The sequence below is a fragment of the Biomphalaria glabrata genome, chromosome 12, assembly GCF_947242115.1.
Source record: "Biomphalaria glabrata chromosome 12, xgBioGlab47.1, whole genome shotgun sequence".
In the NCBI taxonomy this organism is placed as follows: domain Eukaryota; kingdom Metazoa; phylum Mollusca; class Gastropoda; family Planorbidae; genus Biomphalaria; species Biomphalaria glabrata.
The window spans coordinates 38,611,458-38,638,448 of NC_074722.1; the positions used below are offsets into that span (position 1 = coordinate 38,611,458).

At 35.5% G+C, this 26,991-nt stretch overlaps 1 protein-coding gene and 1 long non-coding RNA gene across 16 annotated transcripts in view; one reads left to right on the forward strand and one right to left on the reverse strand.

Annotated features, from left to right (window-relative positions):
• LOC129922014 (peptidyl-glycine alpha-amidating monooxygenase B-like) overlaps positions 1-26,991 on the forward strand; it is a 72,428-nt gene that overhangs the window by 25,912 nt on the left and 19,525 nt on the right. For 7 of the 15 annotated variants that reach the window (XR_008773959.1, XR_008773956.1, XR_008773957.1 and 4 more), the window contains 3 exons: positions 5,748-5,820; positions 5,936-6,047; positions 10,208-10,337. Coding sequence is in view for 6 of the 15 variants with exons in the window: in XM_056005888.1 (XP_055861863.1) it covers positions 24,244-24,298; positions 25,084-25,174; positions 25,773-25,858; positions 26,068-26,145 (310 nt within the window). In the remaining 9 variants the exon portion in view is untranslated. Of the gene's footprint in view, positions 1-3,239; positions 3,533-5,005; positions 5,347-5,381; positions 5,821-5,935; positions 6,048-10,207; positions 10,338-22,576; positions 22,667-22,871; positions 23,055-24,243; positions 24,299-25,083; positions 25,175-25,772; positions 25,859-26,067; positions 26,146-26,991 lie in introns of those variants that run through there. The other 8 variants (XM_056005888.1, XM_056005889.1, XM_056005887.1 and 5 more) reach the window with 5 other exon arrangements.
• Positions 15,304-19,200, reverse strand: LOC129922025 (uncharacterized). Its single transcript, XR_008774004.1, has 2 exons — positions 18,347-19,200; positions 15,304-16,087 (listed from the first exon to the last, which is right to left on the reverse strand). It is a non-coding gene; the product is annotated as an uncharacterized LOC129922025 (long non-coding RNA).

Sequence of the window (26,991 nt, forward strand, 5' to 3'; positions counted from 1 at the left end):
CAAAGCTTTCAAAGGTCTGAAATAATTGATCTAAAAGTATGTCAAGTTGATTAACTTAGGATAAATCCAGAGACTGTCTCTTAGGCTCATAAAATGTCTTAAGTTAATTAACCTTCTTATTTAGTAATACTCTTAATCTCCGCTTGACATTTACAGACTGTAGTGATTTACATCATATTGTATAGATTACAGATGTTATCTCAAAAAAGAAGATAATTACATTCATCACATTTCTAGTCATTTATGTTAATCTGTGACTTAAACTCTGCTAAGTGGTTGGGTTTCCTGTACTGGCTGATTCAAGCCATTCCATTCTCTACTGGCACTAGGGAAGAAGAAGCACTTGTAGGACCTAGCCTATGGAGTAAGATATGGGCCTCTATCATTGTGGATCTAAGTATTTGAGTAGGTTTGGCTGATCTAGTGGAAGGCATGAATTTTTTTAGAACAAAAAAATAATGAAGACCAAATTATTTAATAACAAAAACAAAAATATGTCCAGAATTATTTAGCATCACACCCATAAATTAACATTTATTGATGCTTTTATTTAAAGTCTTTAAATTTAGTCCTGTTCTTTCACTACCTTCTTTTCATGTAAAAAACTGTTTTATCTTGTGCCATGTCCTCCACAGGTAGTGGACTTCAACAAAATGACTCTGAAACTAGCTCAGTCTCTTTCCATGGCATTTCACAATAAACAGTAAGTGGGTTTGAGAGTAGGATACCTTCTATTTCTGGATCTTAAAGTAGAGTTCCTTTTATTTCTGGATCTGAAAGTAGAGTTCCTTTTATTTCTGAATCTGAGAGTAGAGTTCCTTTTATTTTTGAATCTGAGAGTAGAGTTCCTTTTATTTCTGGATCTGAGAGTAGAGTTCCTTTTATTTCTTGATCTGAAAGTAGAGTTCCTTTTATTTCTGGATCTGAGAGTAGAGTGCCTTTTATTTCTGGATCTGAATGTGGTGTACCTTTTATTTATGGAGCTGAGTGTGGTGTACCTTTTATTTGTGGAGCTGAGTGTGGTGTACCTTTTATTTGTGGAGCTGAGTGTGGTGTACCTTTTATTTGTGGAGCTGAGTGTGGTGTACCTTTTATTTGTGGAGCTGAGTGTGGTGTACCTTTTATTTGTGGAGCTGAGTGTGGTGTACCTTTTATTTATGGAGCTGAGTGTGGTGTACCTTTTATTTATGGAGCTGAGTGTGGTGTACCTTTTAATTTTCTTCTTTGATAGTATCTTAGTGTTCTATTTGGCTAATAGTCAAGTTTCTATATCAGATGGTAGAAGCTACCAATGCTCAATTTTGCTCATCAGTATTGCCCATTATATTTATCCTGGTTAACTTTTTTATATTAACTCCCATTATCCCTTCCACCTCAGTTAATAAAGACTTGTGTTAAAGTCTTTTTTCATCTTCTTATATTTCTTGAAATGTTAAAGCTGTATTAGTATTAATATATTTTTTTGTTATTGTATCCATGTCTCATAAATATAATGTCTCCAAAATTAACCTGTTAGAACACAATGTGGCATCAAATTTTTTTCTTATCGTCTAGAGTTCATCTAGCTAGTAGCTAGATCTAGCAGCTAGATTCTAGACTAGAGTCAGATCAGATGAGAGTGTCACTAAGAACTCATTTATTTAATTTTAACTAAGCCTAATGATACATTAAATTAGATCTATTTTTATAGAAAAAAGGATGAGAAATTCAGAGATACCATCAGTTTTTTCATAGGTCAGACCGTTACGGTGCTATAAAAATCCAAACATGAAAATTCCTGCCTGCTGGCTTAATAATTTCGGACTTCGCACTTTACTCTATGTATATTATAATATGATGTAGATCTTGTCTCTATATCTTAGTATCTAGTCTACTAGATCTACTATGATCAGTATGAACTATCTATGATCTAGATCTATCTAGTGGACTAGTCAATCTTAGATCTAGATCTAATTATCGACTTCTAGTAGTAGTACTACTACTAGTAGATCTCTAGTCAGATCTAGATATGATTATTAATGATAGAGATAGAATCTAGATAGACTCTAGAGACAGATATATAGATAGTGATATAGCCAATATACTGAATATTATTGAATATAAGGCCTACTATTCTACTTTACTGTCTTTAGTTTAGGGTGGAGGCCTTAGAGTATGTTATATATGATATATGGTATACATTATATTTCTGGAATTCTAGATCTAATAGAATATCTACTTAGATTCTGGAATCTCTCTCTTAGTTTTAGTTTTATAAATCTAGCTAGATTGTGAAGTAGATGGGGCTTAGAGTATAGTGTAATATGGTCTATATAGTATAAGCTGCTATATAAAATTAAACTATTCATGGTTTTACTTTCAAATTCACTTCTAGCTTTATGATTCAGAGCTAGATTTTATAGATTTAAAGACAGCTATTGTTAATAAAAACAATCAATGAAAGTGATATCCGCTGAAATAGGTAACTGATATTGATAATGTGTTATACATTGCAATTTGTTTTTAGAGATTTTAATTAATTCCTAAAATATATAGAGAGAGTAGTGCAAATAGGCTTATTGGTTTACAAGTACTTTTTTACTCTTTAATCAGTTACTTTTGAATTTGCTAAATTGAAAAGGAAAAAAAAATACATTTTTATACATGTTTATGGTAATTCAATATTTATTTCTGCTCCTGAAATTGAATATTTTCTCCTGAAAAACTCCTGGAAATCTCCAGAAATCCTGATCTCAGAATGGTGGGTGAACCCTGGATACTATCAGTCACCAACTTCTGTATGAATGGTTCTTTAAGTCAACAACATCTGTATGAATGGTACTATTAGTCACCACCATCTTTATGAATGGTACTATTAGTCACCACCATCTGTATGAGTGGTACTATCAGTCACTACCATCTGTATGAATGATACTATCAGTCACCACCATCTGTATGGTTCAGTGTTTAATGTATAATTGCTAAGAATGGTACTGTCAGTCACCACCATCTATATGAATGGTACTATCAGTCACCACCATATGCATGAATGGTGCTATAAGTCACCACCATCTGTTTGAATGGAGTTGTCAGTCACAACCATCTGCATTAATGGTACTATCAGTCACCACCATCTGCATGTCACTATCGGTCACCACATTCTGAATGAATGGTAATATCAGTCACCACCATCTACATGAATGATACTATCAGTCACCACCATCTGTATGAATTGTACTGTCAGCCACTACCATCTGTACGAATGGTACTATCAGTCACCACCATCTGTATGAATGACAGCATCTTCATCATAGCCCCAGAATTATGCAGAATAGTCTAGTATATTGTAATAAAATAACCAATACTAGAAAACCACTATATTGGCTTTATTCAACAAGATTAAGCTACAGCCAACAATGAACAAATATAAGTACATCTCTAGTTGTTGAAATACTATAGACACACACACTGAACATGACCTTCTGGCACACTGGACTCATGCAGAAAATTAATAATAAATATACACTACATATATGTTGTCACATCAAACCTGGTATGTATTGTCACATTAGAAATAGTATGTATATATGGCCTCCTTTAGTGGCGAAGCGACTATGAGATGAGTGCCTGGGCATTAGTTATGGTTGGAACGATGTCGCCCACACATCAGTTCCCCCCACTCCACGCAGCTGATGTATCCAAAGGAACGGCAGTGCCGATATAGTTTGGGGTCAGTGGCCTTACAGGTTCTGCCAGAGTGTAGCACTGGGTGCTGCAAACTGCCTTAAGGTTGCCAGCTCCTGATTTTTCCTCAGGGTTGACTCCCAAAGCCTTTCCCATGATTGGGTATAGCTGCAAGGCAACAGAGGTTTGAATTCAGAGTTTTCCTTCTCCTAGGTGGGTAGCCAGCCATGGCTAATGAGCCCCTCCTGCTCGAAGCTTACTGGTTATGGCGCCAGTTATTCACCTTTGCCCCTTCTGTTAGTGAGAACAGTTCCGCCAGACTCAATATCTGAGCCACACATGAAGGCCAGGAATCAAATCAATATCAAGTTAATTCTTTACAAAATACTAACACATATTGCAATAACTAGTTCAGATTTGTTAAAAAACAAAAACTAAATTATTCTTTAAGTTTATTTCTATTTCAATTTGAAAGTATTCTTACAAAAAGGTAGCCATGCAAAATGATGTTCTCTTTTGGACTGAAATGGATTGTCTCATTTTGTTGTTTAGTTACTGCAAAGCAAATTGGAGTTTGAACAAATTAAAGTAAAAGCATAATAAATAGAATGTATGTATAGTATTACATAATTTTAATGAATTTTCTCAATACTGGCTTTTATCTTTCAGACTAAGTTTTTTTAAGAGTAGAACAATCTTCCTTGTCAAACTGTTTTAAACCAATCTTTTGAAGTAGCCTAAGTAAATTGAATAATTTTTTCATATTTTTAAAATCAGGGCAAAGGAAGAATCACATTCAATATCTTTTTAACAGGATTTGTTTCACTTTTCACTGCCCAGTAAAACAGAAGAAAACAAAATTGAATGATAGTAACATTTTACTGAAATCCAAAAGGGAAAATAATTTTCTTTCACTAAGTTGAGAAAAATGATGACCTTCTTGTTGAAAACTTATTTAAAATGTTATTTTTTTCTTTGTTTTATGTCAGTTTTGCTCTAATTTAGCCTAAATCGTGTTTTACACAAAGCTGATTAAATTAAATTACTACTATTATGTAGATGCATTTTTTATAAGTAATGCTGAAAATGCATATTGAATTGTTATTATTATTATTGTTTTTGCATTGCATTGAAAGAGAATGTCATAAGAAATAGAAATGGTTTTGTTCCTTAAATAGCTATTGCATAAGATTGCTTCACTAATCTCACATTCCCTGTGTATCTGTCCCTCCATAGACCTTCTATAGTTCTTTGAAGTATATTTCATATTAAGGTATATATTATCTCTTTTCAATGTAGGAAGGGATTTATTTGCAATGGGTTTTTCATTATACTAGAAAAAGTATCGCCATTATTTCTTTTAATTTTAAGAAATCGGTCTAATTGAAATGGTAAAAATTAATCTAATTTTATGAATTACAGATGTCACTTTAAAAAAGATGATTAAGGCCTATGCATGTTTCTAGGTCAATCTAGTCATGCATGTTGATCATTGACTGAAATTCTGCCAAGTCTTAGGTTTTGTGACTCACTTAGGCAGCCCATTCCATGCTCTAGGGAAGAAGGAGCATTTATACAAATTTGCCCCTAGCGTATGGAACAAGAAATGTGCCTTTATCTTTGTGTCTGAGTATTTTATTGGGTTTTGTTTTTGTATTTGAAGATTATGGTTCAGTGTTTTATGTATAATTGCTACTTTTAAGTCTTCTATCCTGAAGGCTTTCTTAATTAAGTGATTTTAGTGCCTAAGAATTATACAAAGGCCCAGTGGCTGAATGAAATAGGACTTTCAGTGTTAAAATTCTATAATATTAGGTTAAAAACAGACAAAATGCAGTAGGCTATATTTCAGCTTTATCCAATACCACACAGGAAATATTTTTTTCTTGAGCACGAGAATTTTGCCATCCACTCACTACATAGAAACTTAACTTTATTTGAATATTTTTTGTATTTTGTCTAAATATTGTTTAAAGAAATTAACACCATAATATTTTTTAAGATGAATGTTTGCTGTTGTATTTAGAAATGGTAAATCTTCACAGACATTGCAATGTTATCTTTTGAATTTATTCCCTAATCAGGTAATCATGCATCACGTGCCCTCAGATATGTACACAAAATGAAGTTTGAGAAGAAAGAGAAAGGATCAAGATGGTATACTTTGAATTCTACAAATTAAATCCTGCTAAGCTTTATTCAGTTAAAAAATTGAGTTTATGTGTAACTACTATGATTCTACAAATATGTTTTGTTTGTTTGCTATGCACAGATTTACAAGACACTAAAGAAGTTATCTATCAACTATACTCAATGTATGGACGACTTGCAGCCAGACTAGAATTATAGAGAAAGATGTTTTTCTGCTGGCTAAACATGTATGGGTATGTTTGTCTGTCTTTCATTATGTCTATCTAAAAAATAATTGTTTTTGTTTGTAATGTTGTTACAGTGCCTTGATCTTACATTTTGTTTGTTAACAGCGCTTTATAGATAAAATTATTATTATTATTGTTATTATTATGTAATGCCTAGGATTCTTCAGTTGTAATACCTAGGATTCTTCTGTAGCATCTCAATTCCATTGCTAGGATCCTCCTCTCTAGCTCTGCAGTCAGCGTCCAAGACTCACAAGCATATAAAAATGTGGCCATGACCAGAGAGCGCATCAGTCTGATTTTGGTGCCTAGGGCTAAGCCTTTGTCTTTCCATATTATTTTAAGTTTTGAAAGGGCTGCTGTGGACTGTCAGTAGTTCAGGTTTCGTTCCCTCATCTGAGACAATAGCTCCTAGGTATTTGAAGTAGGCCAAAATGCTCTTTTGAATTTAATAAATACAAGCTACAGGTTTTAATAAATATTGTTAACTACATTTGTCGACTGGTTGTCAGTAAAACCAAGACTTGGTAGAATTTAAGATTCTATTTATATTGTTACATGGTGCAGCTTTAGTGAAATCCAGTTAGTCTGTAGAACTGGCATGTCAAACATTGTCCATATATTTTTGTAATTATATATATATTTCTATATATATATGGTATATTTCTCTTCTTATAAGATTTCTAGAGCTTGATATATTCAGTTGTGTCCAAACTAGTTTAGTGTGAATTCCCATATCCATCCATCCATCGCAGTGGTGCTACAGCCCATGGAGGGCTCTGGCCTGCTTTAACATATCCTTCCATTCAGATCTCCTGGGCCTTTCGTCTCCACGCCCTAGCCCCAAGCTGCTTAAGATCTGCTTCCACATCATCTATCCATCGCATTCGGGGTCTGCCTTTGGGTCGCCTGCCTTTTGATTTTTGCCTGTATACGATTTTCACCCCTCTGTTGTCTGACATTCTTTCAAGGTGACCTGCCCAACGTAGTCTGTTCTTTTTTATTTCGTTCACTTTTGGTGGGTCTTCATACAATTGATATATCTCATGGTTAGTGCATGTCCTCCACCCTGTTTCATCCTGTATGGCACCATAGATTTTCCTAAGAATTTTTCTTTCCCAAGTGTTAAGTAAATTTTCAGATGTCTTTGTCAGTGTCCAGGACTCACTTCCATACATTGCTGCTGGTCTTATTATAGTTTTGTATATTATTTTCTTGGTTTTCCTTGAAATCGTTTTGCTTTTAAGTAAATGGTGGGTGCTATAAAATGCCCTGTTGCCTCCTGCTATTCTTTCCTTTATTTCTGTTAGTAGGTCATTTTTGAAATTAATAGTACTTCCTAGATATTTGAAAGTTTGGACGTTTTCAAATTCGTGGTCTTTGATTTTGATATTTTGTCCCTCTGTTTGATTGTCTCTTGTCATTGTAATGTACTTGGTTTTACTGTCATTGACCTCAAGTCCTGCTGGTCGAGATGCTTCTTCTAGTTGTATGAAGGCTCTAGCCATGTCAGAGGTTTCTTTACCCAATAAGGCAATGTCATCGGCATAAGCAAGGTATTGTAGAAATTGGCTGTATATCATCCCTGTTGGTTGTGGACCCATGTTTTCTCTCCTGAAGTAGTTAGTAATAGTTCCCCTTGTGTTTATGTGTATATTTCTTATAACTCTCTCCAGTGTTAAATTGAAAAGCATGCAGGAAAGTGCGTCTCCTTGTCTTAATCCTCGTTTAATCCTAAATTCCCGTGAGTCTTCTCCTTGTATTATGACTTTGCTTTTTGAGTTGTTTAATGTCATATGTATAAGTCTTGTCAGCTTGTTGGGTATTCCAAAATCCTGTAGAGTGTCTTATAGGTATATCCTTCTGATACTGTCATAAGTCATTTTATAGTCTATAAAGAGTTGGTGGATTGGTATGTTGTATTCATGGCATTTTTCTAGTATACATCTTAGTGTGAAGATGTGGTCGGTTGTGGATTTGTTGGGTCTGAAACCACATTGGTAGTCACCTAAGATTTCTTCTGAATATTTTCCAAGTCTCTTAGTTATAAGCCTAGACAGTATCTTATAAGTCACATTTAGTAGAGAGATTCCTCTGTAATTACAGCACTTTAACTTGGATCCTTTTTTGTGTATTGGGGTTATAAGAGCCGTTTCCCATTCTGTTGGTATTACTTCTTCTTCTCAAATTCTTGACATTAGTCTGTGTATTTGGGAATGTAAGTCTTTCCCTCTATATTTAATTAGTTCTGCTGTGATTTGGTCCTCTCCTGGTGCTTTGTGATTCTTCATGGTCCTAATTATTTCTGATGTTTCAATGAGTGTTGGAGGGTTCACTAAGGGATCTGGTCCCCCATGTGGCAGTTTATATTCTCCATTATCTCCATCTTCAGTGGTATTTAGGATCTCCTCAAAGTATTCAGCCCATCTCTCAATGACCCTGCTGTTTTCTGTAATATAGCATGCTTTATTATTTCCCAATGCTCATTTATGTTATTTTCGCTGTCCTTTTCTAATGTTGTCAGTTGCGTTTGGAGTGCCATTCTATAAGTTTCTGCAACAAGTGGATCCTTTGTGAGTTTTTGACTACCATATTGCTGTGCTCTCTTTCTTTGGTAATTGTGTATGGTACTTATTCTTTGTCTAAGTTTAGCTTTTACTAGTAGGTGGTCTGAGTCAGCATTGGCTCCTCTGAAACTTCTAACATCTAGTATGTCTGATCCATGATTCTTATCTATGAATACATGATCTATTTGATTCTGGGTGTTGCTATCAGGTGAGATCCAGGTAACCTTGTGAATATTCTTATGTTGAAATTTTGTGCTGCTGATAGACATTCCTTTTCCTGATGCAAAATCCACTAATCTTATGCCATTATTGTTGGTCTCTTCATGTAAGCTTTCTTTGCCAATTGTTGGTCTGAATGCTGGTTCCTTTCCAATTTTTGCATTGAAATCTCCTAGTACTATTTTGATGTCATGCTTTGGTGCTTCATCATAAATTCTTTCCAGTCCATCATAGAAAGCTTCTTTTCTGTTATCATCTGCATCTTCAGTAGGGGTATGGACATTGATAAATGATATGTTGAAGAATTTTCCTTTCAAACACAGTGAGCAGAGTCTGTCACTTACAGGTTTAAATCCAATGACATTACCTACCATTTCCTTTTTAACAGCAAAACCTGTACCTAAGTTGTTAGTGCTTCCACCACTATAAAATATAGTATACTCCTTGGTTCTGAGAATGTCCGAGTCTTTCCACCTGATTTCCTGTAGAGCTACAAGCGGTATCCTATATTTCTTTAACACTTCAGTAAGTTGGGCTAGTGCACCTGCTCTATAAAGGCTTAGCACGTTCCATGTCGCAAAACAAAAATCATGTCCTTTTCCAGGCCTAGGTCGTTTTCCATTGTGGAGTTTTTGATCTCCCATCGAGCGCCTCCCCAGGTGGCGGATAGGGGAATGCCCTCCAGATATGGTGGGTACCGGGGAAATAAAATACCCGGGGTGGACCAAAATCAAACCTGCTGCCTTGCAGGAAGTGGAGGGATCCACAAAGGCTAGGGCACCTTACCCGAAAATAAAGGCAGCTATCCAGAGAGCTGAAAGGGGCAGCCCCCCAGATGGTTATGCACAGGGCTAACAACTCTGTCATATAAAAAATACTGTTACGAAAGCTAATACACACAAGAATTCCCCTATCACTAAGACTTTAAACACATTATCTTTTATTTGTCAGCTGAATCCCTTCATTATCTCATTAACAATTGTTCTGATCAAGATGCAGACCAAGTTCTCTAAATTAGATCAGCATACAGACTAATGAAATAATCTCCTATGAGTTACAGGCAAAACTTAAAGTCTACATCAAATTTTTTTTCTTTTGGATAATATTACAAACAGGAATGGAAAATATGGCCAACAGATCTTGTGTGGTGCCCCAATGGTCCAATAACTAAGGGATAGGTTAATATGATAATACATAATAGGTTAGCTAAAACTTACAGGTTAATTCAGGAAATTAACTTTCTAATTATTTTTTTTTTTTTTTGTACTAAAACTTTCTTTTTAAGTACTAATTTGATTAAACTATTTAAAAAATAGCTTTCAGTTCCAGTGTCTACACTAATCTTCTTTGTCTAGGTCATTAATTGTAAATGTTTTTCAGATAATGATGCAGAGAATTTCCTGGTGATCAAGAATTAGGAGCTGCACACAGTTTAATGAAACCATATTTTAGGAACAGATAGAAAACAAAGAACTGCAGCAAAGATGGCCTGTTTTTATTCTTCCTCATGGCAAGTAGATTTTTTAAAGCATTATGATATAGTTTCCCTTTCAGACCTTGTGGTCCAAAGGGCAAATGATGTAAAGTCATCTCTGTTTCTGTGGCCTACGGTTATGGTATAGCTATTTTAAATAGAACTTTCTATCTTTGAATGAATGCATAATAAAAAAAAAATAGGCAACATAAATTAGATAGATCCGCATCAGTGCTTTACATTTTGACTCTGTTCTGGGCTATTCCCCATCCATTTCCATCCTGCCAACTTTCCTTCTTGGTCTGCAGGTTTGATCTATGTTTGTGTCACAGATTCCTTATTATATTTATAATAATAACTCTATAGAATCTACCTTAGTTCTCGATACGTCTAGGTTCAGTTCTAGTTAACGAAATAAAACAATGAAAGCACTAGATCAAACACATAAACTTTAATCAGCTTTACTGCATATCACACACGCTGGTCTCTGTCTAACAACCAACACACTTCCAGTCATTCGCGCAGATTGTAAAAATAGATTATACATACATAAACACATTCATCCATGACATCTCGCCCCTCCTAAAATTATAATCGATTTTTACAAAGATTACTAAATAAAATGATTATAAAACAAATAGTAAACATTACACCACAGTACAACAAAAATGTTCGTTCGATAGGCCACAAAGGCTCTGAATATGCCACACAGGCGTTTATGTATCCAAACAAACTTGAACATAGTCACACAGACTTTAATGTAGTCACACAGACTTTAATGTAGTCACACAGACTTAAATGTAGTCACACAGACTGCAATGTAATAGGCACACAGTCTATAGTTAAGACACACAGTCTTAGAAGATGAAGACACACAGTCTTAAAAGATGAAGACACACAGTCTTAAAAGATGAAGACACAAAGTCTTAGTTGTAGACAGAAAGTCTACCATCAAGCAACAAAGTCTAAACTGTTGAAGACACAAAGTCTTTGATGAAGCAACACATGCTTGTGAGAAGCCACGTAGGCTTATATCTATGATAAGCGTGGCAGAATGTCCGCTATGACGTTTCCTTTACCTGGAATATGCTGCACTTCGAACTGAAAGTCCTGAAGCATCAGGGGCCCAGCGAGTTACCCTGGAATTCACCGACTTGTGTTTAAACAGCGTAAGGGTGCGTGATCTGTGCACAGTACGAATGTTCTGCCCAATAGATATCTGGCCAACTTGGTTACTGCCCAAACAACTGCCAAGCACTCTCTTTCTACTGTGCTGTATCTTTGTTCGTGCTGTCCCCATATGACCCACAAAAGGTGAGTCATGACCTAACTCCAAAATTCTTTATCTTTCGGCGGCAGGGATGACTAGCTGTAGTTTCTCTTTGTTATCTTGTCTCATCAGAAGTCCATTTTTCACTTTAAATTTACTGGTGGGACGCTTTGCCAATTCAAAAAGTTTAACCAATGTTTGGTCCTCCTTTTGTTTCAATGCATAACTGGATGTTAATTCTGATTCTGGCTGTTCAATCTATGTAGGATCGGTTGTCCCATGTTTTCTATTACACCAGATTGAGATCTAGTTACCACAATAGTAACTTCTGACATTGCTCACCTTTGCCACTTGTAGATATCTGTGATGGTAGGCTCAGTTATGCCAGTCACGTTTCCGAGAATCAAGTCAGCTGCAGGCCTCTCTAACACACATGCTTCAACTTTTCCAGATAAAAATGGCGTATCAATGTCAATGACAGCTGTGGGATATTCTTCAATTGTTCCTCCAAATGTCATACATTAGACTTTCTTACCCGTCAACTGGTGAGGGTGCACATGTAGCCTCTTCACTCCAATTGTGGTCGCTCCTGTGTCTCTCAAGACCCAAATAGATTTCTTCCCAACGAATCCAGGATACATTTTTAATTTCCCGGCGTCACAAGTTACAGCTCCAGCCATCTGGATCTGATCAGATTCATGGAGTTGTTCACCATGTTGATAGTCTATGCAAACTGACGCATTGTATGGATGTCCAGTTGGTCTTCCCCTGTTGCTGGTTTTAAACTCCTGACTTCTGCTTGAACCCATAGTCTCATTTTGTCTTAAGGGGCTTTTGTTTCTACATTGGACTGCTAAATGACCCGTTTTGAAACACTTAAAACATTTTCTTTTTTCACCAACACTTCTTTTCTGCAGACGGTACTGTCTCCATTCTTGTTTAAATCGACTTCTGTTATCATTAGTCTTTGCAGCAAATTGTCTTCTCTGGATGTGCAGTAATATAGTGCTGACACAACTTGACTGCTGTTGGCACATCTTTCGGTTTCCTTTCATGTAGAAAAGCCACTAACTGAGGATTGCAAAATGTGAGGATCTTGTCTCTGATGAAAAGATCAATGAGACCTTCGAATGTCTTTTTAGTATTAGACAATTCTACCCAACGCATTAAGTATCTTCTAATGTCCTCAACAAATTCATGAAATGGCTGGTTTCTCTCTGGTTTAGCTTTATGGAACTTCTCTCTATACCCATCATCTGTCAAGTTGTATCTTTTCATTAATACTTCTTTCACCTTGTCATATTCCTCTAAATCTTTCTTAGAAAAGTTGATACAAGCTTGCAGTGCCTTTCCCTGTGACAATGTGTATAGATGACTTCCCCACTGAGTTTTAGGTATTTCTGTAGCTTGAGCATGTACTTCAAATCTTGCCAAATATGCATCCATTTGATACACATTCTCATTAAAAGGTGGCAACTTTGGTTTCCATACAGGTTTTATATGCTCTTTAAGTTCTCCTTTCGTCTCCCTAAGCTCCAACTCTCTGACTCTCAATCTGTGTATTTCTACCTCAGCTTCTTTCTCTTAAGCTCTCTCCACCACCTCTCTTTCTTTAGCTCTTTCTTCTCTCTCTTTAACACGTTCTTCACGCTCTCTGTCTTCTCTTTCTTTTTCTTTCTTTTCCAGCTTGACTTCTCTTTCTTTCACCCACTCCTGTAGAGCTGTCCCACACAATCCCATCTCTTTTCCAGCAGCTATTAACTGTGTTAATCTCTCTGACATTTTGTTTATATCTCTAGCATACAATATACACAACACAAATAGTTTTATCACTGTGTTTGACCTGGTTTCGTCTCGGCTGATTGACTTAGTTTTTTTTCCCGCCATTGCACATGAGCGCACACTCTTCACGACTTCACAGCCTTCTTTGTCCTTGACCTTTTAACAATGGCGAACCGCAGTTCTGCCTAATGTCTTCCAAGACTAAGTCAAGACTAAGTCAAGTAACTAGATAAACGAGCCTCCAAATATGTCACAGATTCCTTATTATATTTATAATAATAACTCTATAGAATCTACCTTAGTTCTCAATACGTCTAGCTGTCCCTGGTTCAATTCTAGTTAACGAAATAAAACAATGAAACCACTAGATCAAACACATAAACTAGATTATACATACATACACACATTCATCCGTGACAGTTTGCATGGGTCTACCAGACTTTCTCTTCCTCTCTGGGTTCCAGTCCAGTCTTGCAATGTTGTCTACTGTTCTTCCCAGTGTGTGCCCAATGCATCCCCATGTGCATCATTTGATTTCTTGTTCTATCTCTGTTTACTTTTTTGTTTCCCATAGGCTGTAGTTTGATATTTTGGCTCAATGAATAAGGTTTATACTGTAATAATTTCAGTATTCTTCTCAAAAGGTTGGCTGATTGTAAAGGGCTTGGTTTCTGAATCTAAGGGTCTTGGGTTCGAAGACTGGGATGGAATTTCTAGAATGACCCCTAGCCCTAATACGTACCTGACATTTGTTGTTGAAAGTAAAGGTGGCAGGTCATTGTGCTTTGCACATGACACTCTTGCTAGACAATGTTGACAGAAAGTGTTATGTGTACTCCTCAAAAGTTTTATATGAAATAATTTGTTTTTTAAACAAAGTTAGACATTAAATTTCAGTTGTGATTGATTTCAGCCCACCGACACAAGGGACATACATTTAGACTTAGATCCTCCCCCTCTGGTACTTTGGGTAGCAAGCTGTCTCCAAAAAGATCTGTCATACTTATAGAAATATAAAAATATGCTGACTTCTAGAAAAGAGAAAAATGGAAAGACAAACTAAACTTTGTCAATGTATTTAAAAAAAAACAATGTTGAACCAGCTAATAGTTTATGATGAGAAATGTCATCAGCCAGCCACCTTGGCATCAGTACCAAGATTGACTGCTATCCAAAAAACTGCCAAACCAAATGTTAGGCACTATCATCTTTGTCTTGTAGAGGGCATTCAAAGAGGATGCAGTTTAAAGTTTCATAAGGGTAGCTGACAAGACATTAATGGGGAAGTGGGGACTCAAGATATGGATACCATCATTTATATTTATTTAACTTCTGCATTATACTTTTTATATTTTGCATTTTAAAATGTAATTTTTATTTTTATTTTATCATTATTTTTTTTTAGATCAAAGGAATGTACATGCTGCTGATATAGAACAAGTATCTGACTGCTTCCAGATCAGTGTTCTTAGTTCTGCTAATGATCTACTATTGCACGATAAATAAGCAAAGTCCTGAAAAGCCTGCAGAATCTTGAAGCACACTTTAGTTAATAAGCAGGGTGTCATATGGCCTGCACAATGATCAACAGTTAGCAGTAATGACATACTTCAATGAACCAGTCCTACTTACGCCAAGATGACAATGTCTTTTTTAGTACTGTATTGTATATTATTTTACACCTTAATTGGTCACTGTAAAAAAAAAAACTAAGTAAAATATTTTTAAAGCTATAGTGAGTATAATTTATTTTTTTAGAATCCAATGTAGATAGTTTGTTTTTTAGGTGTTATTATTAATAGTAGTAATAGTGTTATGAAATAAAAACTAAAGAATTATGTTAAGACATATTTTATATGGAAGCTCTTTAATAGCATTCAACAAATTACATAATCTACTAGTAGCAAATAATGGCCTACCATTATCTCTAATATAAAAAACAAAAATGATAAAAAATACCTTTTAATATTAATAGCATTGTAACTAACTAAAAAGCAATTAAACTATTATTGAAAACACAACAACAGTATTGACCATCACTGTATCCATAATAATAGTAATGGTCTGGTTGTACTTTTTGTTATGGCTGCTCTCGTGCTATGATATTTTGAAGTGATACCCAGATGTAGTGCCATCCGGACACAATGTGTGATTGTTATCCTGGTCAGAGCTCATCATTGAATATTAGGAGCATTTTTGGCACATAGCTTACAAATATTTTTTTTTCAATTTCGACCCTTACAATGTGTGATGCACACAGGTTCTTGTTGAAACAATGTGGTCATGGAGATTATTGTAGTCAACTGCATTGAGTTTATCATAGTGTGCATCTTCAAAATCGACACTAGCGGCTGGGAAAAAGGTGGCACTGGATAGATCCACATGGAGAGAGAGCATAAAGGAAGGGTCTCCGATTGCAGATGCCATACACAACAGCAGCAGGAAGAAAGGTGACAATGCAATGGTGGCTGGTGATTACATGTGACCACAGCTGTGTATCAATTGGCCTCTTTAGCCACACAAGAAGTTGCAAAGGGAAAATATCTTTTCTCGAGACGTAAAATGCCACAGACATGAAATCTTCAGGCAGCATCTAGATCTAAATGATGTTGTCAGCATTAGAATATATGTAGTAAATTTAAAGGCTGTTATGGTTATTTTTCTTTCAGCAGCACTTGCAGGTAGTATTATTGGAGTTTCAGAAGTTGTTGATCTAGTTGTATTCAAAACAGGGCTGCAATCAAGAAAATGAAATACAAAATGTTAATAAAAGAAATAATTCATTTGTCTTAAAGTAAACATCTAAATATAATGTTCTTTACAAATCTATTGTTTATGTGTGAAGAGTGTTGAAATTTTTACAAGTCTATAGATTGCATTTTAAGAATCATGTAATAATAATCAGATTAGAAAAGTCTAGATTTAGAATTAATAAATAGAGATATAGAATCTAGATCTAGCAAGACCAGCAAGTGAAATGTAGGATACTAAACAAAAAAAGTTCAAGTCAGTTTTTAGTCAGTACAACATGAGTCATACTCTAGAAAATAGATCTGAGCCTAGATTCGACTAAATACCTAATCTAGGCAAAAGACAGGAATGGAGAAAGACGTTCGACGAATCTTTCATGGTGCCCCAACGGTCCATTAGACTAAGTGTAGTTCTTTAAAAACAATTGTTTATGCGTGAAGATAGTTGAAATTTGTTTACAAGTCTATAAGATTGCATTTTAAGAATCATTTATTATAATAATAATCAAATTAGAAAAGTCTAGATTTAGAATTAATAAATAGAGATATAGAATCTAGATATAGCAAGTAAAAATGTAGGATACTAAACAAAAAAGCGAAGCAGCGAATAGGAAAACAAAATGTCACGAAATTTAGGAGGGACTGAACAAAAACAGTAAAAAAAAAAAACTTAGCGTACCAGCTGTAAAGGACCTCACAACTCGGCCAAAATTAAAACTGGTCAGTTCAGGTGTGTGGTCATTACTCGATGCACTTGTAACTAAAAGTGTTTATTCTACTTTGGCCGGCCACTTCGCAAAATGCCGGAGAATCCCTGGCCAATACCCAATTTGCGGATTCAAGTCTGTTAGGTATTGCTGTAACGATAATTTTCAGCTTGCTGCTTTTTCAAGAAAATGCCCTGCCCCCGATATCTGTGTGTGTGTGTGTGTTTTACTGCAGTTTCATTGTTAGTGTTATTCCTCGGCTCGTGCGAAGCAGAACGTTGTGACACCGGACATTTTGGTGCTAAATGTATTTGAATCATTATACATTTTCATTTATTATGTCTTTTAAAAAATGATTTTTTTCAATGTTTTGTATGTTTTTGGAAGCCTCCAAGCGAGAGTGTGGCGGAAATGGAATAAATCGCCCTGGCTGCCTACAAAGATCAGTGTCTATCAAGAACTTCGAAGAAGTGGTTCTCCCAACTCTTCTATAAAGATCGGAGAAATGGGTACTATACAGAAAGCAGATACTTCTTGAACGCTTTTCCCAATGACTTCTGCGCTCCTCCAGGAACATACGCTGGCAAGAGCAGTATTGTTCTTGTGAATGCGGTATGGACATGATATAGGTATTGCTTATAATAGTTTGACAGCGACGCTGGGCATGGCACGTATATCGCAATGGGGACGACCGTATGCCAAACGCAATCTTTTGGTAAGATGAAAGATGGTTGGAGTCTTTGGAGCAAGTATACAGCCATGCTTCACGCCATTCTTTACAGAGAAATAAGCTGATATGTCACCATTGTATCTGATTTGACTCTTTTGAGACTCATGCTGTTGGTTCATAATAGTAACTTGGAAGGCATCCGATCCAAGATAGTATCCTACACACGGCATCGCGTACTCACTGTGCCAGATGTTTTGGTAGTAGATTCTAGTAGCAGTAGTTTTTGGTAGTAGATTCTATATTTATAGTAAATTTACAATAAAGGTCATTCATGCAAGAGATACCAAACATTGTATTGACCGGGTTTCTTAATGTGTTAGTTTGATTTTTACATGAATTGTTTCAGACACGGAAAAAAAAGTTTGACCTATTTTTAGTGAAAGTAGACGTGTTATCATTGCAGTTCATGCGCGCACATATTTCTTTTCGATCATTTACTTTTTGTATAGAAATATGCTTCAGTGAAGTTCAGATATTGGAATAATTAGATTCTTCAACAGATTGGATTATTATAATCATACGGGTATTACAGGCAAAGTTTGGATTATTTATTACGCAAAGGTAAGATTCTTTTTCTTAGAAGAAAAAAGAAATGACATGAACATCCAACTTCATGAAAAGATCTATTAAAAAATGTAGGCCTAAGTCCATATAAAAAAGACAACTTACAAATAATGAAAAAATAATAATACTATATAAGTGTCTCTGTCTCTCTTTCTATGTATAGGCCTATATAAAGCAAATATATATTGTTGTAAACCTGGTGGTGACACAGATGGAGGTAGTGCTGTGTATTTTTAGCATACCCAAATCGCCACTGTCCAGCGCAGGAAGAGCGGTCAACTGTGACCAGTGACAGTACTCGCCAGTTCGGCAACGACCTGTGTGTAAATATTACGCACGCAAGTCACGGCGAAAGTGATCAACTGGAGTGGTCAAGAAGGTTCGAGTAGGCCAGTAGAGACACTATATAAGAGCGAGTGTGTTAGAAAGACTTGACTTCACGTTACCTCGCAATGTGACCAGTACGAGGCGAGAACCAGCACGGTGTGTGAAGTCAGGCGTAACAAGACTAGGTTTTTGTAAAGACAGTGTTAATGTTGTTGCCAATTGCGATGTATTTGTCATTAAACTGACTGATCTGATACTTTGGAGCACTGAGTTGTGAGGTTCTTTAAGTTCGTTGTGTCGTAAGGTGCAGTTAGAAGAGAGCCTGAACAGTAGGAGAGACATAACAATATAGATCTATATACGCAGGGCTTTTTTTGTGACGGAAGGCATCGCTACGGAGTACCGGCACCTTTTTGGAATGTGGGGGAAAAATTATTACTTTTCTTGTATTTTAACGTAGATCTATATTATTAATTTATTAGTAGTTAAAAGTTAGGCAATCAATCACTGAGTACCGGCACCTATTTTTTTTTTAATAAAAAAAAAGCCGTGATTCCTTCATTGTGAAATGCTTATTGTTCTATTATAGTACATTATTGACACAAGACATGAATTCGACAATTATTTGCATTACAAAGAGAGCAAAAGATTCTGACGATGGCATTGATTCTCATCTTATAAATTACTGACGTCACTTCAAAAAAAAAAGATGATGATTACATCTTACGCGTGTCAATCTAGTCATGCATGTTATCCTATGACTTAAATTCTGCCAAGTCATTGGTTTTCCTGACTGACTCAAATAACCCATTCAATGCTCTAATAGCACAAGGAAAGCACTTACTTTTAAGTCTTCTATCCTAAAGGTTTCTAAATTTAGTGATTTTACAAAAGGTGTCTAATCAAATAAGAATATTCGTTTGCTATGAATCTCGCTGCTCTATTTTGTGTCTGTTACAGTTTGTTCACTTTCTTTGAGTTGAGGGGTTCCAAACAGATGCATATATTCTACTATTCGCATACTATGAATAACAGCACAATAAACCACTTTTTTTTAAGGCAAAACAAATCAAAGTCGATTAAAACTATTTTGTCATCTCAAAAAATTGAGAAACTATTTTAAGCTTACTTTATGTATCATCATTTGTAACTGTAAGTGTTCTTACATAGCTTATATCAATTCAGCCTATCTTAATGTTTTCTTGAGTTGATTGCTGAAACCTAACCCTTCCTGCCATAAATAGGCTTACTGCCAGTGGAAGTGTATTTTCAATGTACATTGACAATCAGTGAGCGAAGGCTTAAGCTAAGCCAGAAACATAAAAATAGTGATATTTCTCAAATACAACATGCAGCCCTGATTGATAAACTGACAGTAGTCCAATTAGCTACTTTATATCAATAGTCATCCCTTTTACTGCTATGTGTACTTTAACTGCAGCAATTTGAATGTTTCGTGTTTGCAATAGCTAGTGTGTTGTAATTTTTTGTTTTATCAGAGCATTCGGGTAATCAACCCTAGGGGAAAAAAATGTAACACTTTCATTCACATCCCCCCTCTCTCTGCCCTAGACTGAACACTAAAAGTTGGACAGTAAACCATTAATGTGTTGGATTGGTCAGATAGACCTAGCTTGTATAGTCGATGTCTCGATGAAAAGACTGCCTTGTATTTTTCCTTGTGCGTAATACTAATAGCGTTGAGTTGTCTAGCGATCAAATAACACATCTGTCAATGAAAAATCTAGATCTGGGTGTAATAAAACGGTTGCCTGACCTAGTCAGGAAAACCAGTGACTTGGCAGAATTTCTGTGGCATTTTACGTCTCGCGAGACGATCTTTTCCCTTTGCAACTTCTTGTGTGACTAAAGAGGCCAATCCTTGATACACAGCTGCGATCACAGGTTGGGCATATAAAATCACCAGGCGCCATTGCATTTTCACCCTTCTTTCTGCTTCTGTTGTGTATGACATCTGCAATCTGTGACCCTTCCTTTATGCTCTCTCTCCATGTGGATCTGTCCAGTGCCACCTCTTCCCAGTTGCCAGTGTCGATTTTGAAGAGCTTCATGTCACGTTTGCATACATCCGTATAACGTAAAAGTGGGCGACCAGCGGCTCTCCTGCCTTCAATTAGATCGCCATACAGGATGTCCTGTGGAAGTCGACCTACTGGCATTCTACGAACGTGGCCAAGCCAGCCAAGGCGTCTGCTGCTGATAACAGAGCGGATGTCCTGGCATCCTGCTCTATGTAGCACTTCCTCATTTGTTATCTTATCTTGCCACCTTATTTTAAAGATCCGCCTTAGGCATCGGAGGTGGAAGACATTCAGCTTTTTTTCCTGCCATGAGTAGGTTGACCATGTTTCACTTCCGTACAGCAAGGTGCTCAACACACAGGTCCGGTAGACTAGGGCTTTAGTCCTGCTAGTCAGCAATATGTTGTCCCAGACTCTTTTCTGCAACCGTGACATGGTGGCCATTGCCTTGGCTATCCTGTTGTTTATGTCTTTATCCAGTAGAGTGTTGTAGGATATGATGGAGCCAAGGTAACAAAAGTGATGGCAGAATTTAGGTCATTGGTTAATATGCATGACTAAATGCATGACGTGTATGACGTAATTTTTTTTTTTTGAAGTAACGTCTGTATTATTATATAAGATAAGATAAAACGGGACCTCAAAACAGTGAACATTGATACTGGGAAGACATAGCCCTAGAACACTACGCGGAGAGAGATGGTGACCAAGAAATGTATGGACAGTGAAAAATCACGGGCCTCAGCTCTGGAAGAAAAGCGTGCCATACGAAAAATGTCCAGCTCATCTAGATAGACCAATAAAGCGAAATAGGCCACCTGTTAATGCGTAAAATGTGGACTAGAGTGTCTCTCCACAATAGGGCTCTACAGTTATATACACGAAAAAGTGTTCTGCGAGATTAACCTTAGTCGTTGTACGACTGAATGAGGCCAACACTTTTACACAGGTCAAATGTGTCTTACCCCGCCCTATTTTTGAAAAATGGATCTAGCGTGCACCAGTTACGTGTGTGTAGGATTTTTGTAAATTTCATATCTACTTGTGACTATTCTAATATAAGCTATTAATAATACCGCTCTAATATTGACTATAAGATAATTATTTATTATTAAACTGTATAATTATAACTGATTTAAAAAATAAAATACGCATTAAAAAAAACTTTGCGTCCTGAAAAAAAGACCACGCATTTCCCCTTTGTTAGCACCTCCTACCAGCACAGTTGACTACACAGTGGGGCGGAGTAAAAAGTTGCCGTATTCCGCGTTAAAACGGCGCCTTCGACATACACGGAGGTCACGGTTAAAATGCACAGAACACCTTGTGATGTTTTTGCTAAATCGGAAGGCGTGTTTCACAGACTAACCAATCAAATCTTCCTAGGCTTTCAAGTTAGGCAGACTCTAGAAGCACGTGTAGTTGTTAATGTCTATTATTTGCAGCCAAAATTTTAGGTGATCATATTCAAATCATCATTGCTCATTACTTCAAATCACTACACCTTACATTAGATTATATCTAGATACAATAGAGGCACATTCCTAGGCCAAATTTCTACAAATGCTCCCTAGTGATATTAGAGCATGGAATGGGTTGCAGAATAAATGCATGACGCAGAGAGGTTTAAAAAAGACCAATCGTTTTTATCGCTATAACAATAGGTCTCGTTTTTTATATGTTAATAAATTAATAATGAATCTAGTATTTATTTTATAATCAATATAATAGTAATTATATCCAAATACTATAGTTCTCTCTTTTTAAATTAGTTTAAAATAAAAAGAAAGGGGGAGATATAGAATGTAGATATGGTATTTTAAAATTTCTTTGGGTGAGGGGAAGATACTATCAAGTAACAAATCTCAAGACTCAATCCAATCACAGCCATCAGACCAACACACATTAGAAAAAGTTCATTAATAGCACAACACACAGGTGTATACCAGGCCATCTACACAGCCCCAAAACATTGCTCTAGTTTTATTGACAACAATGATGAGAGAAAAGGGGGAGGAGCCAATTATTGATCGGTCAAGCCGCTAATTAGGTCACACACTAAGCATGCTAGTACGTTGATGCTTTTTGTATGTGTGTGCAACAGACACTGAGCGTGCTCTAAGATACGTTTTTATTTTTTGGTCAACCAGTGGCTTGGAGAAGGCGGAATTTATCTAGAATCTAGATGTATAGGTAACACAGTTCACAAGCTATCATAGCTTTTTAGCCCCTTCCCCGGAAAAAATATTCAGTACTGACTTTGGGGCCTTTTTCTTTTGTCAGACTGTGTTATATATAGACTATAGAGATAATAGACTACATAGATTAAAATTAAAGATACTTAGAGTAAGTTAGATCAGCGCATGTTTTGTTTTTAGGTCAACCAGGTAAACTGATGTGTCCTCGAATGCCTAGGGGAGGGCGGGATTATCTAGAATCTAGATCTATATACTTAATATAGACTGTAATCTATACGTAGATCTAGATTATATAGATCTAGATCTCATTCTATAGTAGCCTTTACTATCATGCTATGATTTAAACGTATTTTTAAAAATCCTTTTCTTTTTCTTAGAAACAGGTTAGACTAGGCCTACTCACTGTTAGATCTAGATGGTAGACCTAGATTCTAGATCTATATAGACTAGACAGTCTAATATTCTTATAATATAAGATCGATCTAATTATCTGATCTAGCTTGACTAGAATTGACTAGATCTGATCTGAATGGATTGTCAGGAAAAAAAAAGGATTTAGTCGGCTTAGTGGCTTATACTGTAACTTTAGTTTGTTCTTAGTCTTAGTGAAGTAATACTATTATTAATAGTAAGGCTAAGGTACTAAGCCTAACTAAGGTGTTCTTGTTTTAGTGTTAGTGTTATGGGTTGGTTGTAGTAGTAGAATATTGTAGATCTAGACTAGTTTATTGTAGTGTGTTTGTGTCTAGTAGATCTAGTATCTAGGTCTAGTATAGTACACAGTAGTTGTAGTGATTTAGTTAGATAGTTGGTTTTATCAGTTTGTAGATAGTTGGTTTGGTTAGTTTGTTGGTGTTTGGTAGTGGCGTAGATTTAGAGGGTTTTAGTTAATTTCTGGGTTCAGTTGTAGTGGTTAGTGTATATATATTATATTTTATTATTGATTTATTTTTCATGTAAATAAAGTATCGTTTTATTTTTAGTATTTCAAGTAAAGTTTTTGTTCTTGCTTTCATTTTAAATTTAGTTAGTTTAGTGTAGTCTAGTTGTCTGGTTACTTAGGCGACTCTAGCCCCTTGGTCGCAGACCGATGTGCACAGATTGAGCCCATCCAGTAGCGCTAACATCTGCCTACTGTTATAAAATTTAATGTTGAGCAGAGAGAAAAGGTCTCTCTTGCGCCTCCTGACCTGCTCACATGTTAATTCACAGGACATCACAAACACATAATAACAATATGTCTTGAGCATAGGTTGTTCATCAGCCCTAGACTTGGGGAGGGAGGGGGGCGGGGACTTGGTTCTCTTCTTTTCAATGTCAACATTCCTTCTCAGTCTAGTCTCTAACAGTGCACACCTACTGCACTACTTGAATGGTGGTGTGCATGGCAGGGTTATAACTATATATAGATAATAATAAATAAAACATGATGATTGTTATTCTATACTGATTTATTTTCTTGCAAAAACAAAATAATTTTTTATAATAATAATAATAATAAAAGCCATGTGACCTTCACATTCCAATATTTTTTGCATAGTTTAAATTTGTTAAAAAAAATTTTCCCTATAGCCTGATGCCTACTTATGTACAGCTTATCCTGTTGAAGATGAGGAATATTATATTTGTAAGTCAGTCACACTTTTACTTTGTGTTGACAATGTTAATATATTACTGTAATATGCATGCCTGACTCATTCTAAGACAGGAGATCTAAACAGATCTCATAGCTCACTGTCTCTCTTTTGAATTTGCAAGTGTTATTCTGAGAAATGCTTATCTCAATTCAGTTGAAGAAACAAGTTGAATTTGAAGAATCCAATGCATTTTATGTGTAAATTTAGTCATGCATGTTAATCAAAGGTTTAAACTCTGCCAAGTCATTGGTTTTCATAGCTGATTCAGGCAGCCCATTCCATTCTCTAATGGCTCTAGGAAGAAGAAGCACTTGTACGAATTTGTTACTACATCCAAGTCCAGTCCAGCACCTGTCATGATAATGTAACTTAGATTCAGGGCATAACTTAAACTGTTGTAAGGAATACCATAGCTAGTTCTTAAGTTTTATAGAGTCCTCTCAGGATTTTCCCTCAATCTCTTGTGGCTTGAAACTGCTGCAGCTTGTTTGGAATTGGGAGTACTAGATAAATAATCTTACTAGGCTGACAAGGTGTCTGCCCTAAAGCTCCTTATTTAATTAGCACCATGTATTCAGCTGTCAGTGAGAGTGATATAGTTATGCCCTGAATCTAAGTCACATCAGCATTACATTTAGAATTTTTTATTATAGACAAAATAATCTCACTATAATTTACCTGGTAACATAAACAGTGAAACCTGTTTAAGTACAATTACCAAACCTTTTTGTTGAGTTCTACTTGATTGATTGGTTTTAAAAATTCCTTCCATCAGATAAGTTTGAAGCTTTGGCCAATGCAGCCACTGCCCACCACATGTTGTTGTATGGATGCGATGGTGAACCTTTATCTACAGAGAGCATCTGGTAAATGTATACTGCTCAAAACTGCTACATTTTTGAATAGGTTTTGTTGGTTGAAGGAAATTGTCTTTTGTGTAAATATAGCTGGAATAAGGTTATACTAGTTTAGCATAGTCTTTTTTTTTAGTGATCAACAGAAAAATAATTTTTGTTATTTACACAGACTTCAAACAAATTCTAAACCAGTGATGCCCAACCTAATTCAATCTGCGGGCCATTTTAATTCCAACACTAGTGTCATGGGCCACATGATGGAAAAGATACAAAAACTTGATGAAATTGACATAAAACTATCTTATTTCGGGGATCTAGTACTTACATAAATTTTTGGGAAATTAGAATTTTCTTTTTACATTTCAAAAAATGCGCCCATATAAGTTCTGTTTATATTTTGTTTTTCTTGTTTTTAAAAAACAGCCAAACTTTGGTTATAAAAATAAACATGTTGGCTAGCAATGGTATTATGTTCTACAAAAAAGTAAAGATTTTGTTCACTTTTTCTAATAAAAAAGTGAAAATATGTTTTAGTTTTTCTGGAATCATTTCTTTTATATTAATTAACTTGCGGAAAAGTTAATACTATTAATAATTTTTCTCACAGGGACTGTCCAGGCATGTGCAAAAATGGTTGGTCTACTATTATGTTTGCTTGGGCCAAAAATGCTCCTCCAACTGTCTTGCATAAAGGTAGAAACATTTTTTTAAAAATCAAAATGAAAGTTTTTAAATAGTGTGCTGTTATAATCACAATGTGCACTATGAAGATTTAAACAATTTAAAATCCTTTTTATATCTACATAAGCAGATCTTAGTCAATATAGATCGACCATTGGACAAAAAAACAAAACATTTAAAACTATCAGTAAAACATTGATGCATTGTTTTTCTTTATAAAGGTGTAGCTTTGAGGGTCGGCAAGAACACTTCCATTAAAACTATTGTACTCCAGGTACACTATGCAAAGATTTTCAAAGGTAAGTTAAATTATTTAGGACTTAAATTTTTATTTATTTATTCCAATATAAAAAAAAAGTTATTTGTTTTCCATAATGTAATGCTTCATTTTGTAATAAACATTTATCATAAATTCTATAAAGTAAAAAAAAAAATTGAAAGGTTTATGAGGTCAGCATGAAAAATAAAATGCTAATCAAAGATTACCAGGTGATCAGAACTACTTTCATATTAAAATTTTTAGCCCCTTTTCCTATAACTAAACTTTGGTCTATTTAGCTTTGGCATTTTAACAATACATTTTTTTAAGATGGTCAATATGTTGCTTGGTGGTGTAGTGATCTTGGTGGACTGTCATTGGGTGATCTTGGTGGTCCCTGATTTGAACCCTGTCCACTGCAAACCCCCATCATTCTTTGGGAATGTTATGTGCTGGTGTGTAATCTGAAGAAACCTGTAAAACAAACAAAACAAATGATCAATAGGATAAAAATACAGAATGACTGTAGAACATCAGAGTAATGATATATAACTACACAATGACTACACAATTAAAAATATTCATATTATATAACTACACTATGACTACACAATAAAAAAAATATTCATATTATATAACTACACTATGACTACACACTAAAAAAAATATTCATATTATATAACTACACAATGGCTACAAAAGCTAAAAGTTCACCTAACTAAAAGATTGTTGATTGATGTTACTACTCAACTACTTTGTATTGTGTTTGAATGTCACTTACTTTCTGTCTCATGAAATACTGCATTCTTCCTTCATCTTTGGACTTATTATTATAATTACCTTCTATCTACTTAATATAGCCTGTAGTGTTGTGACTTTGACTCTT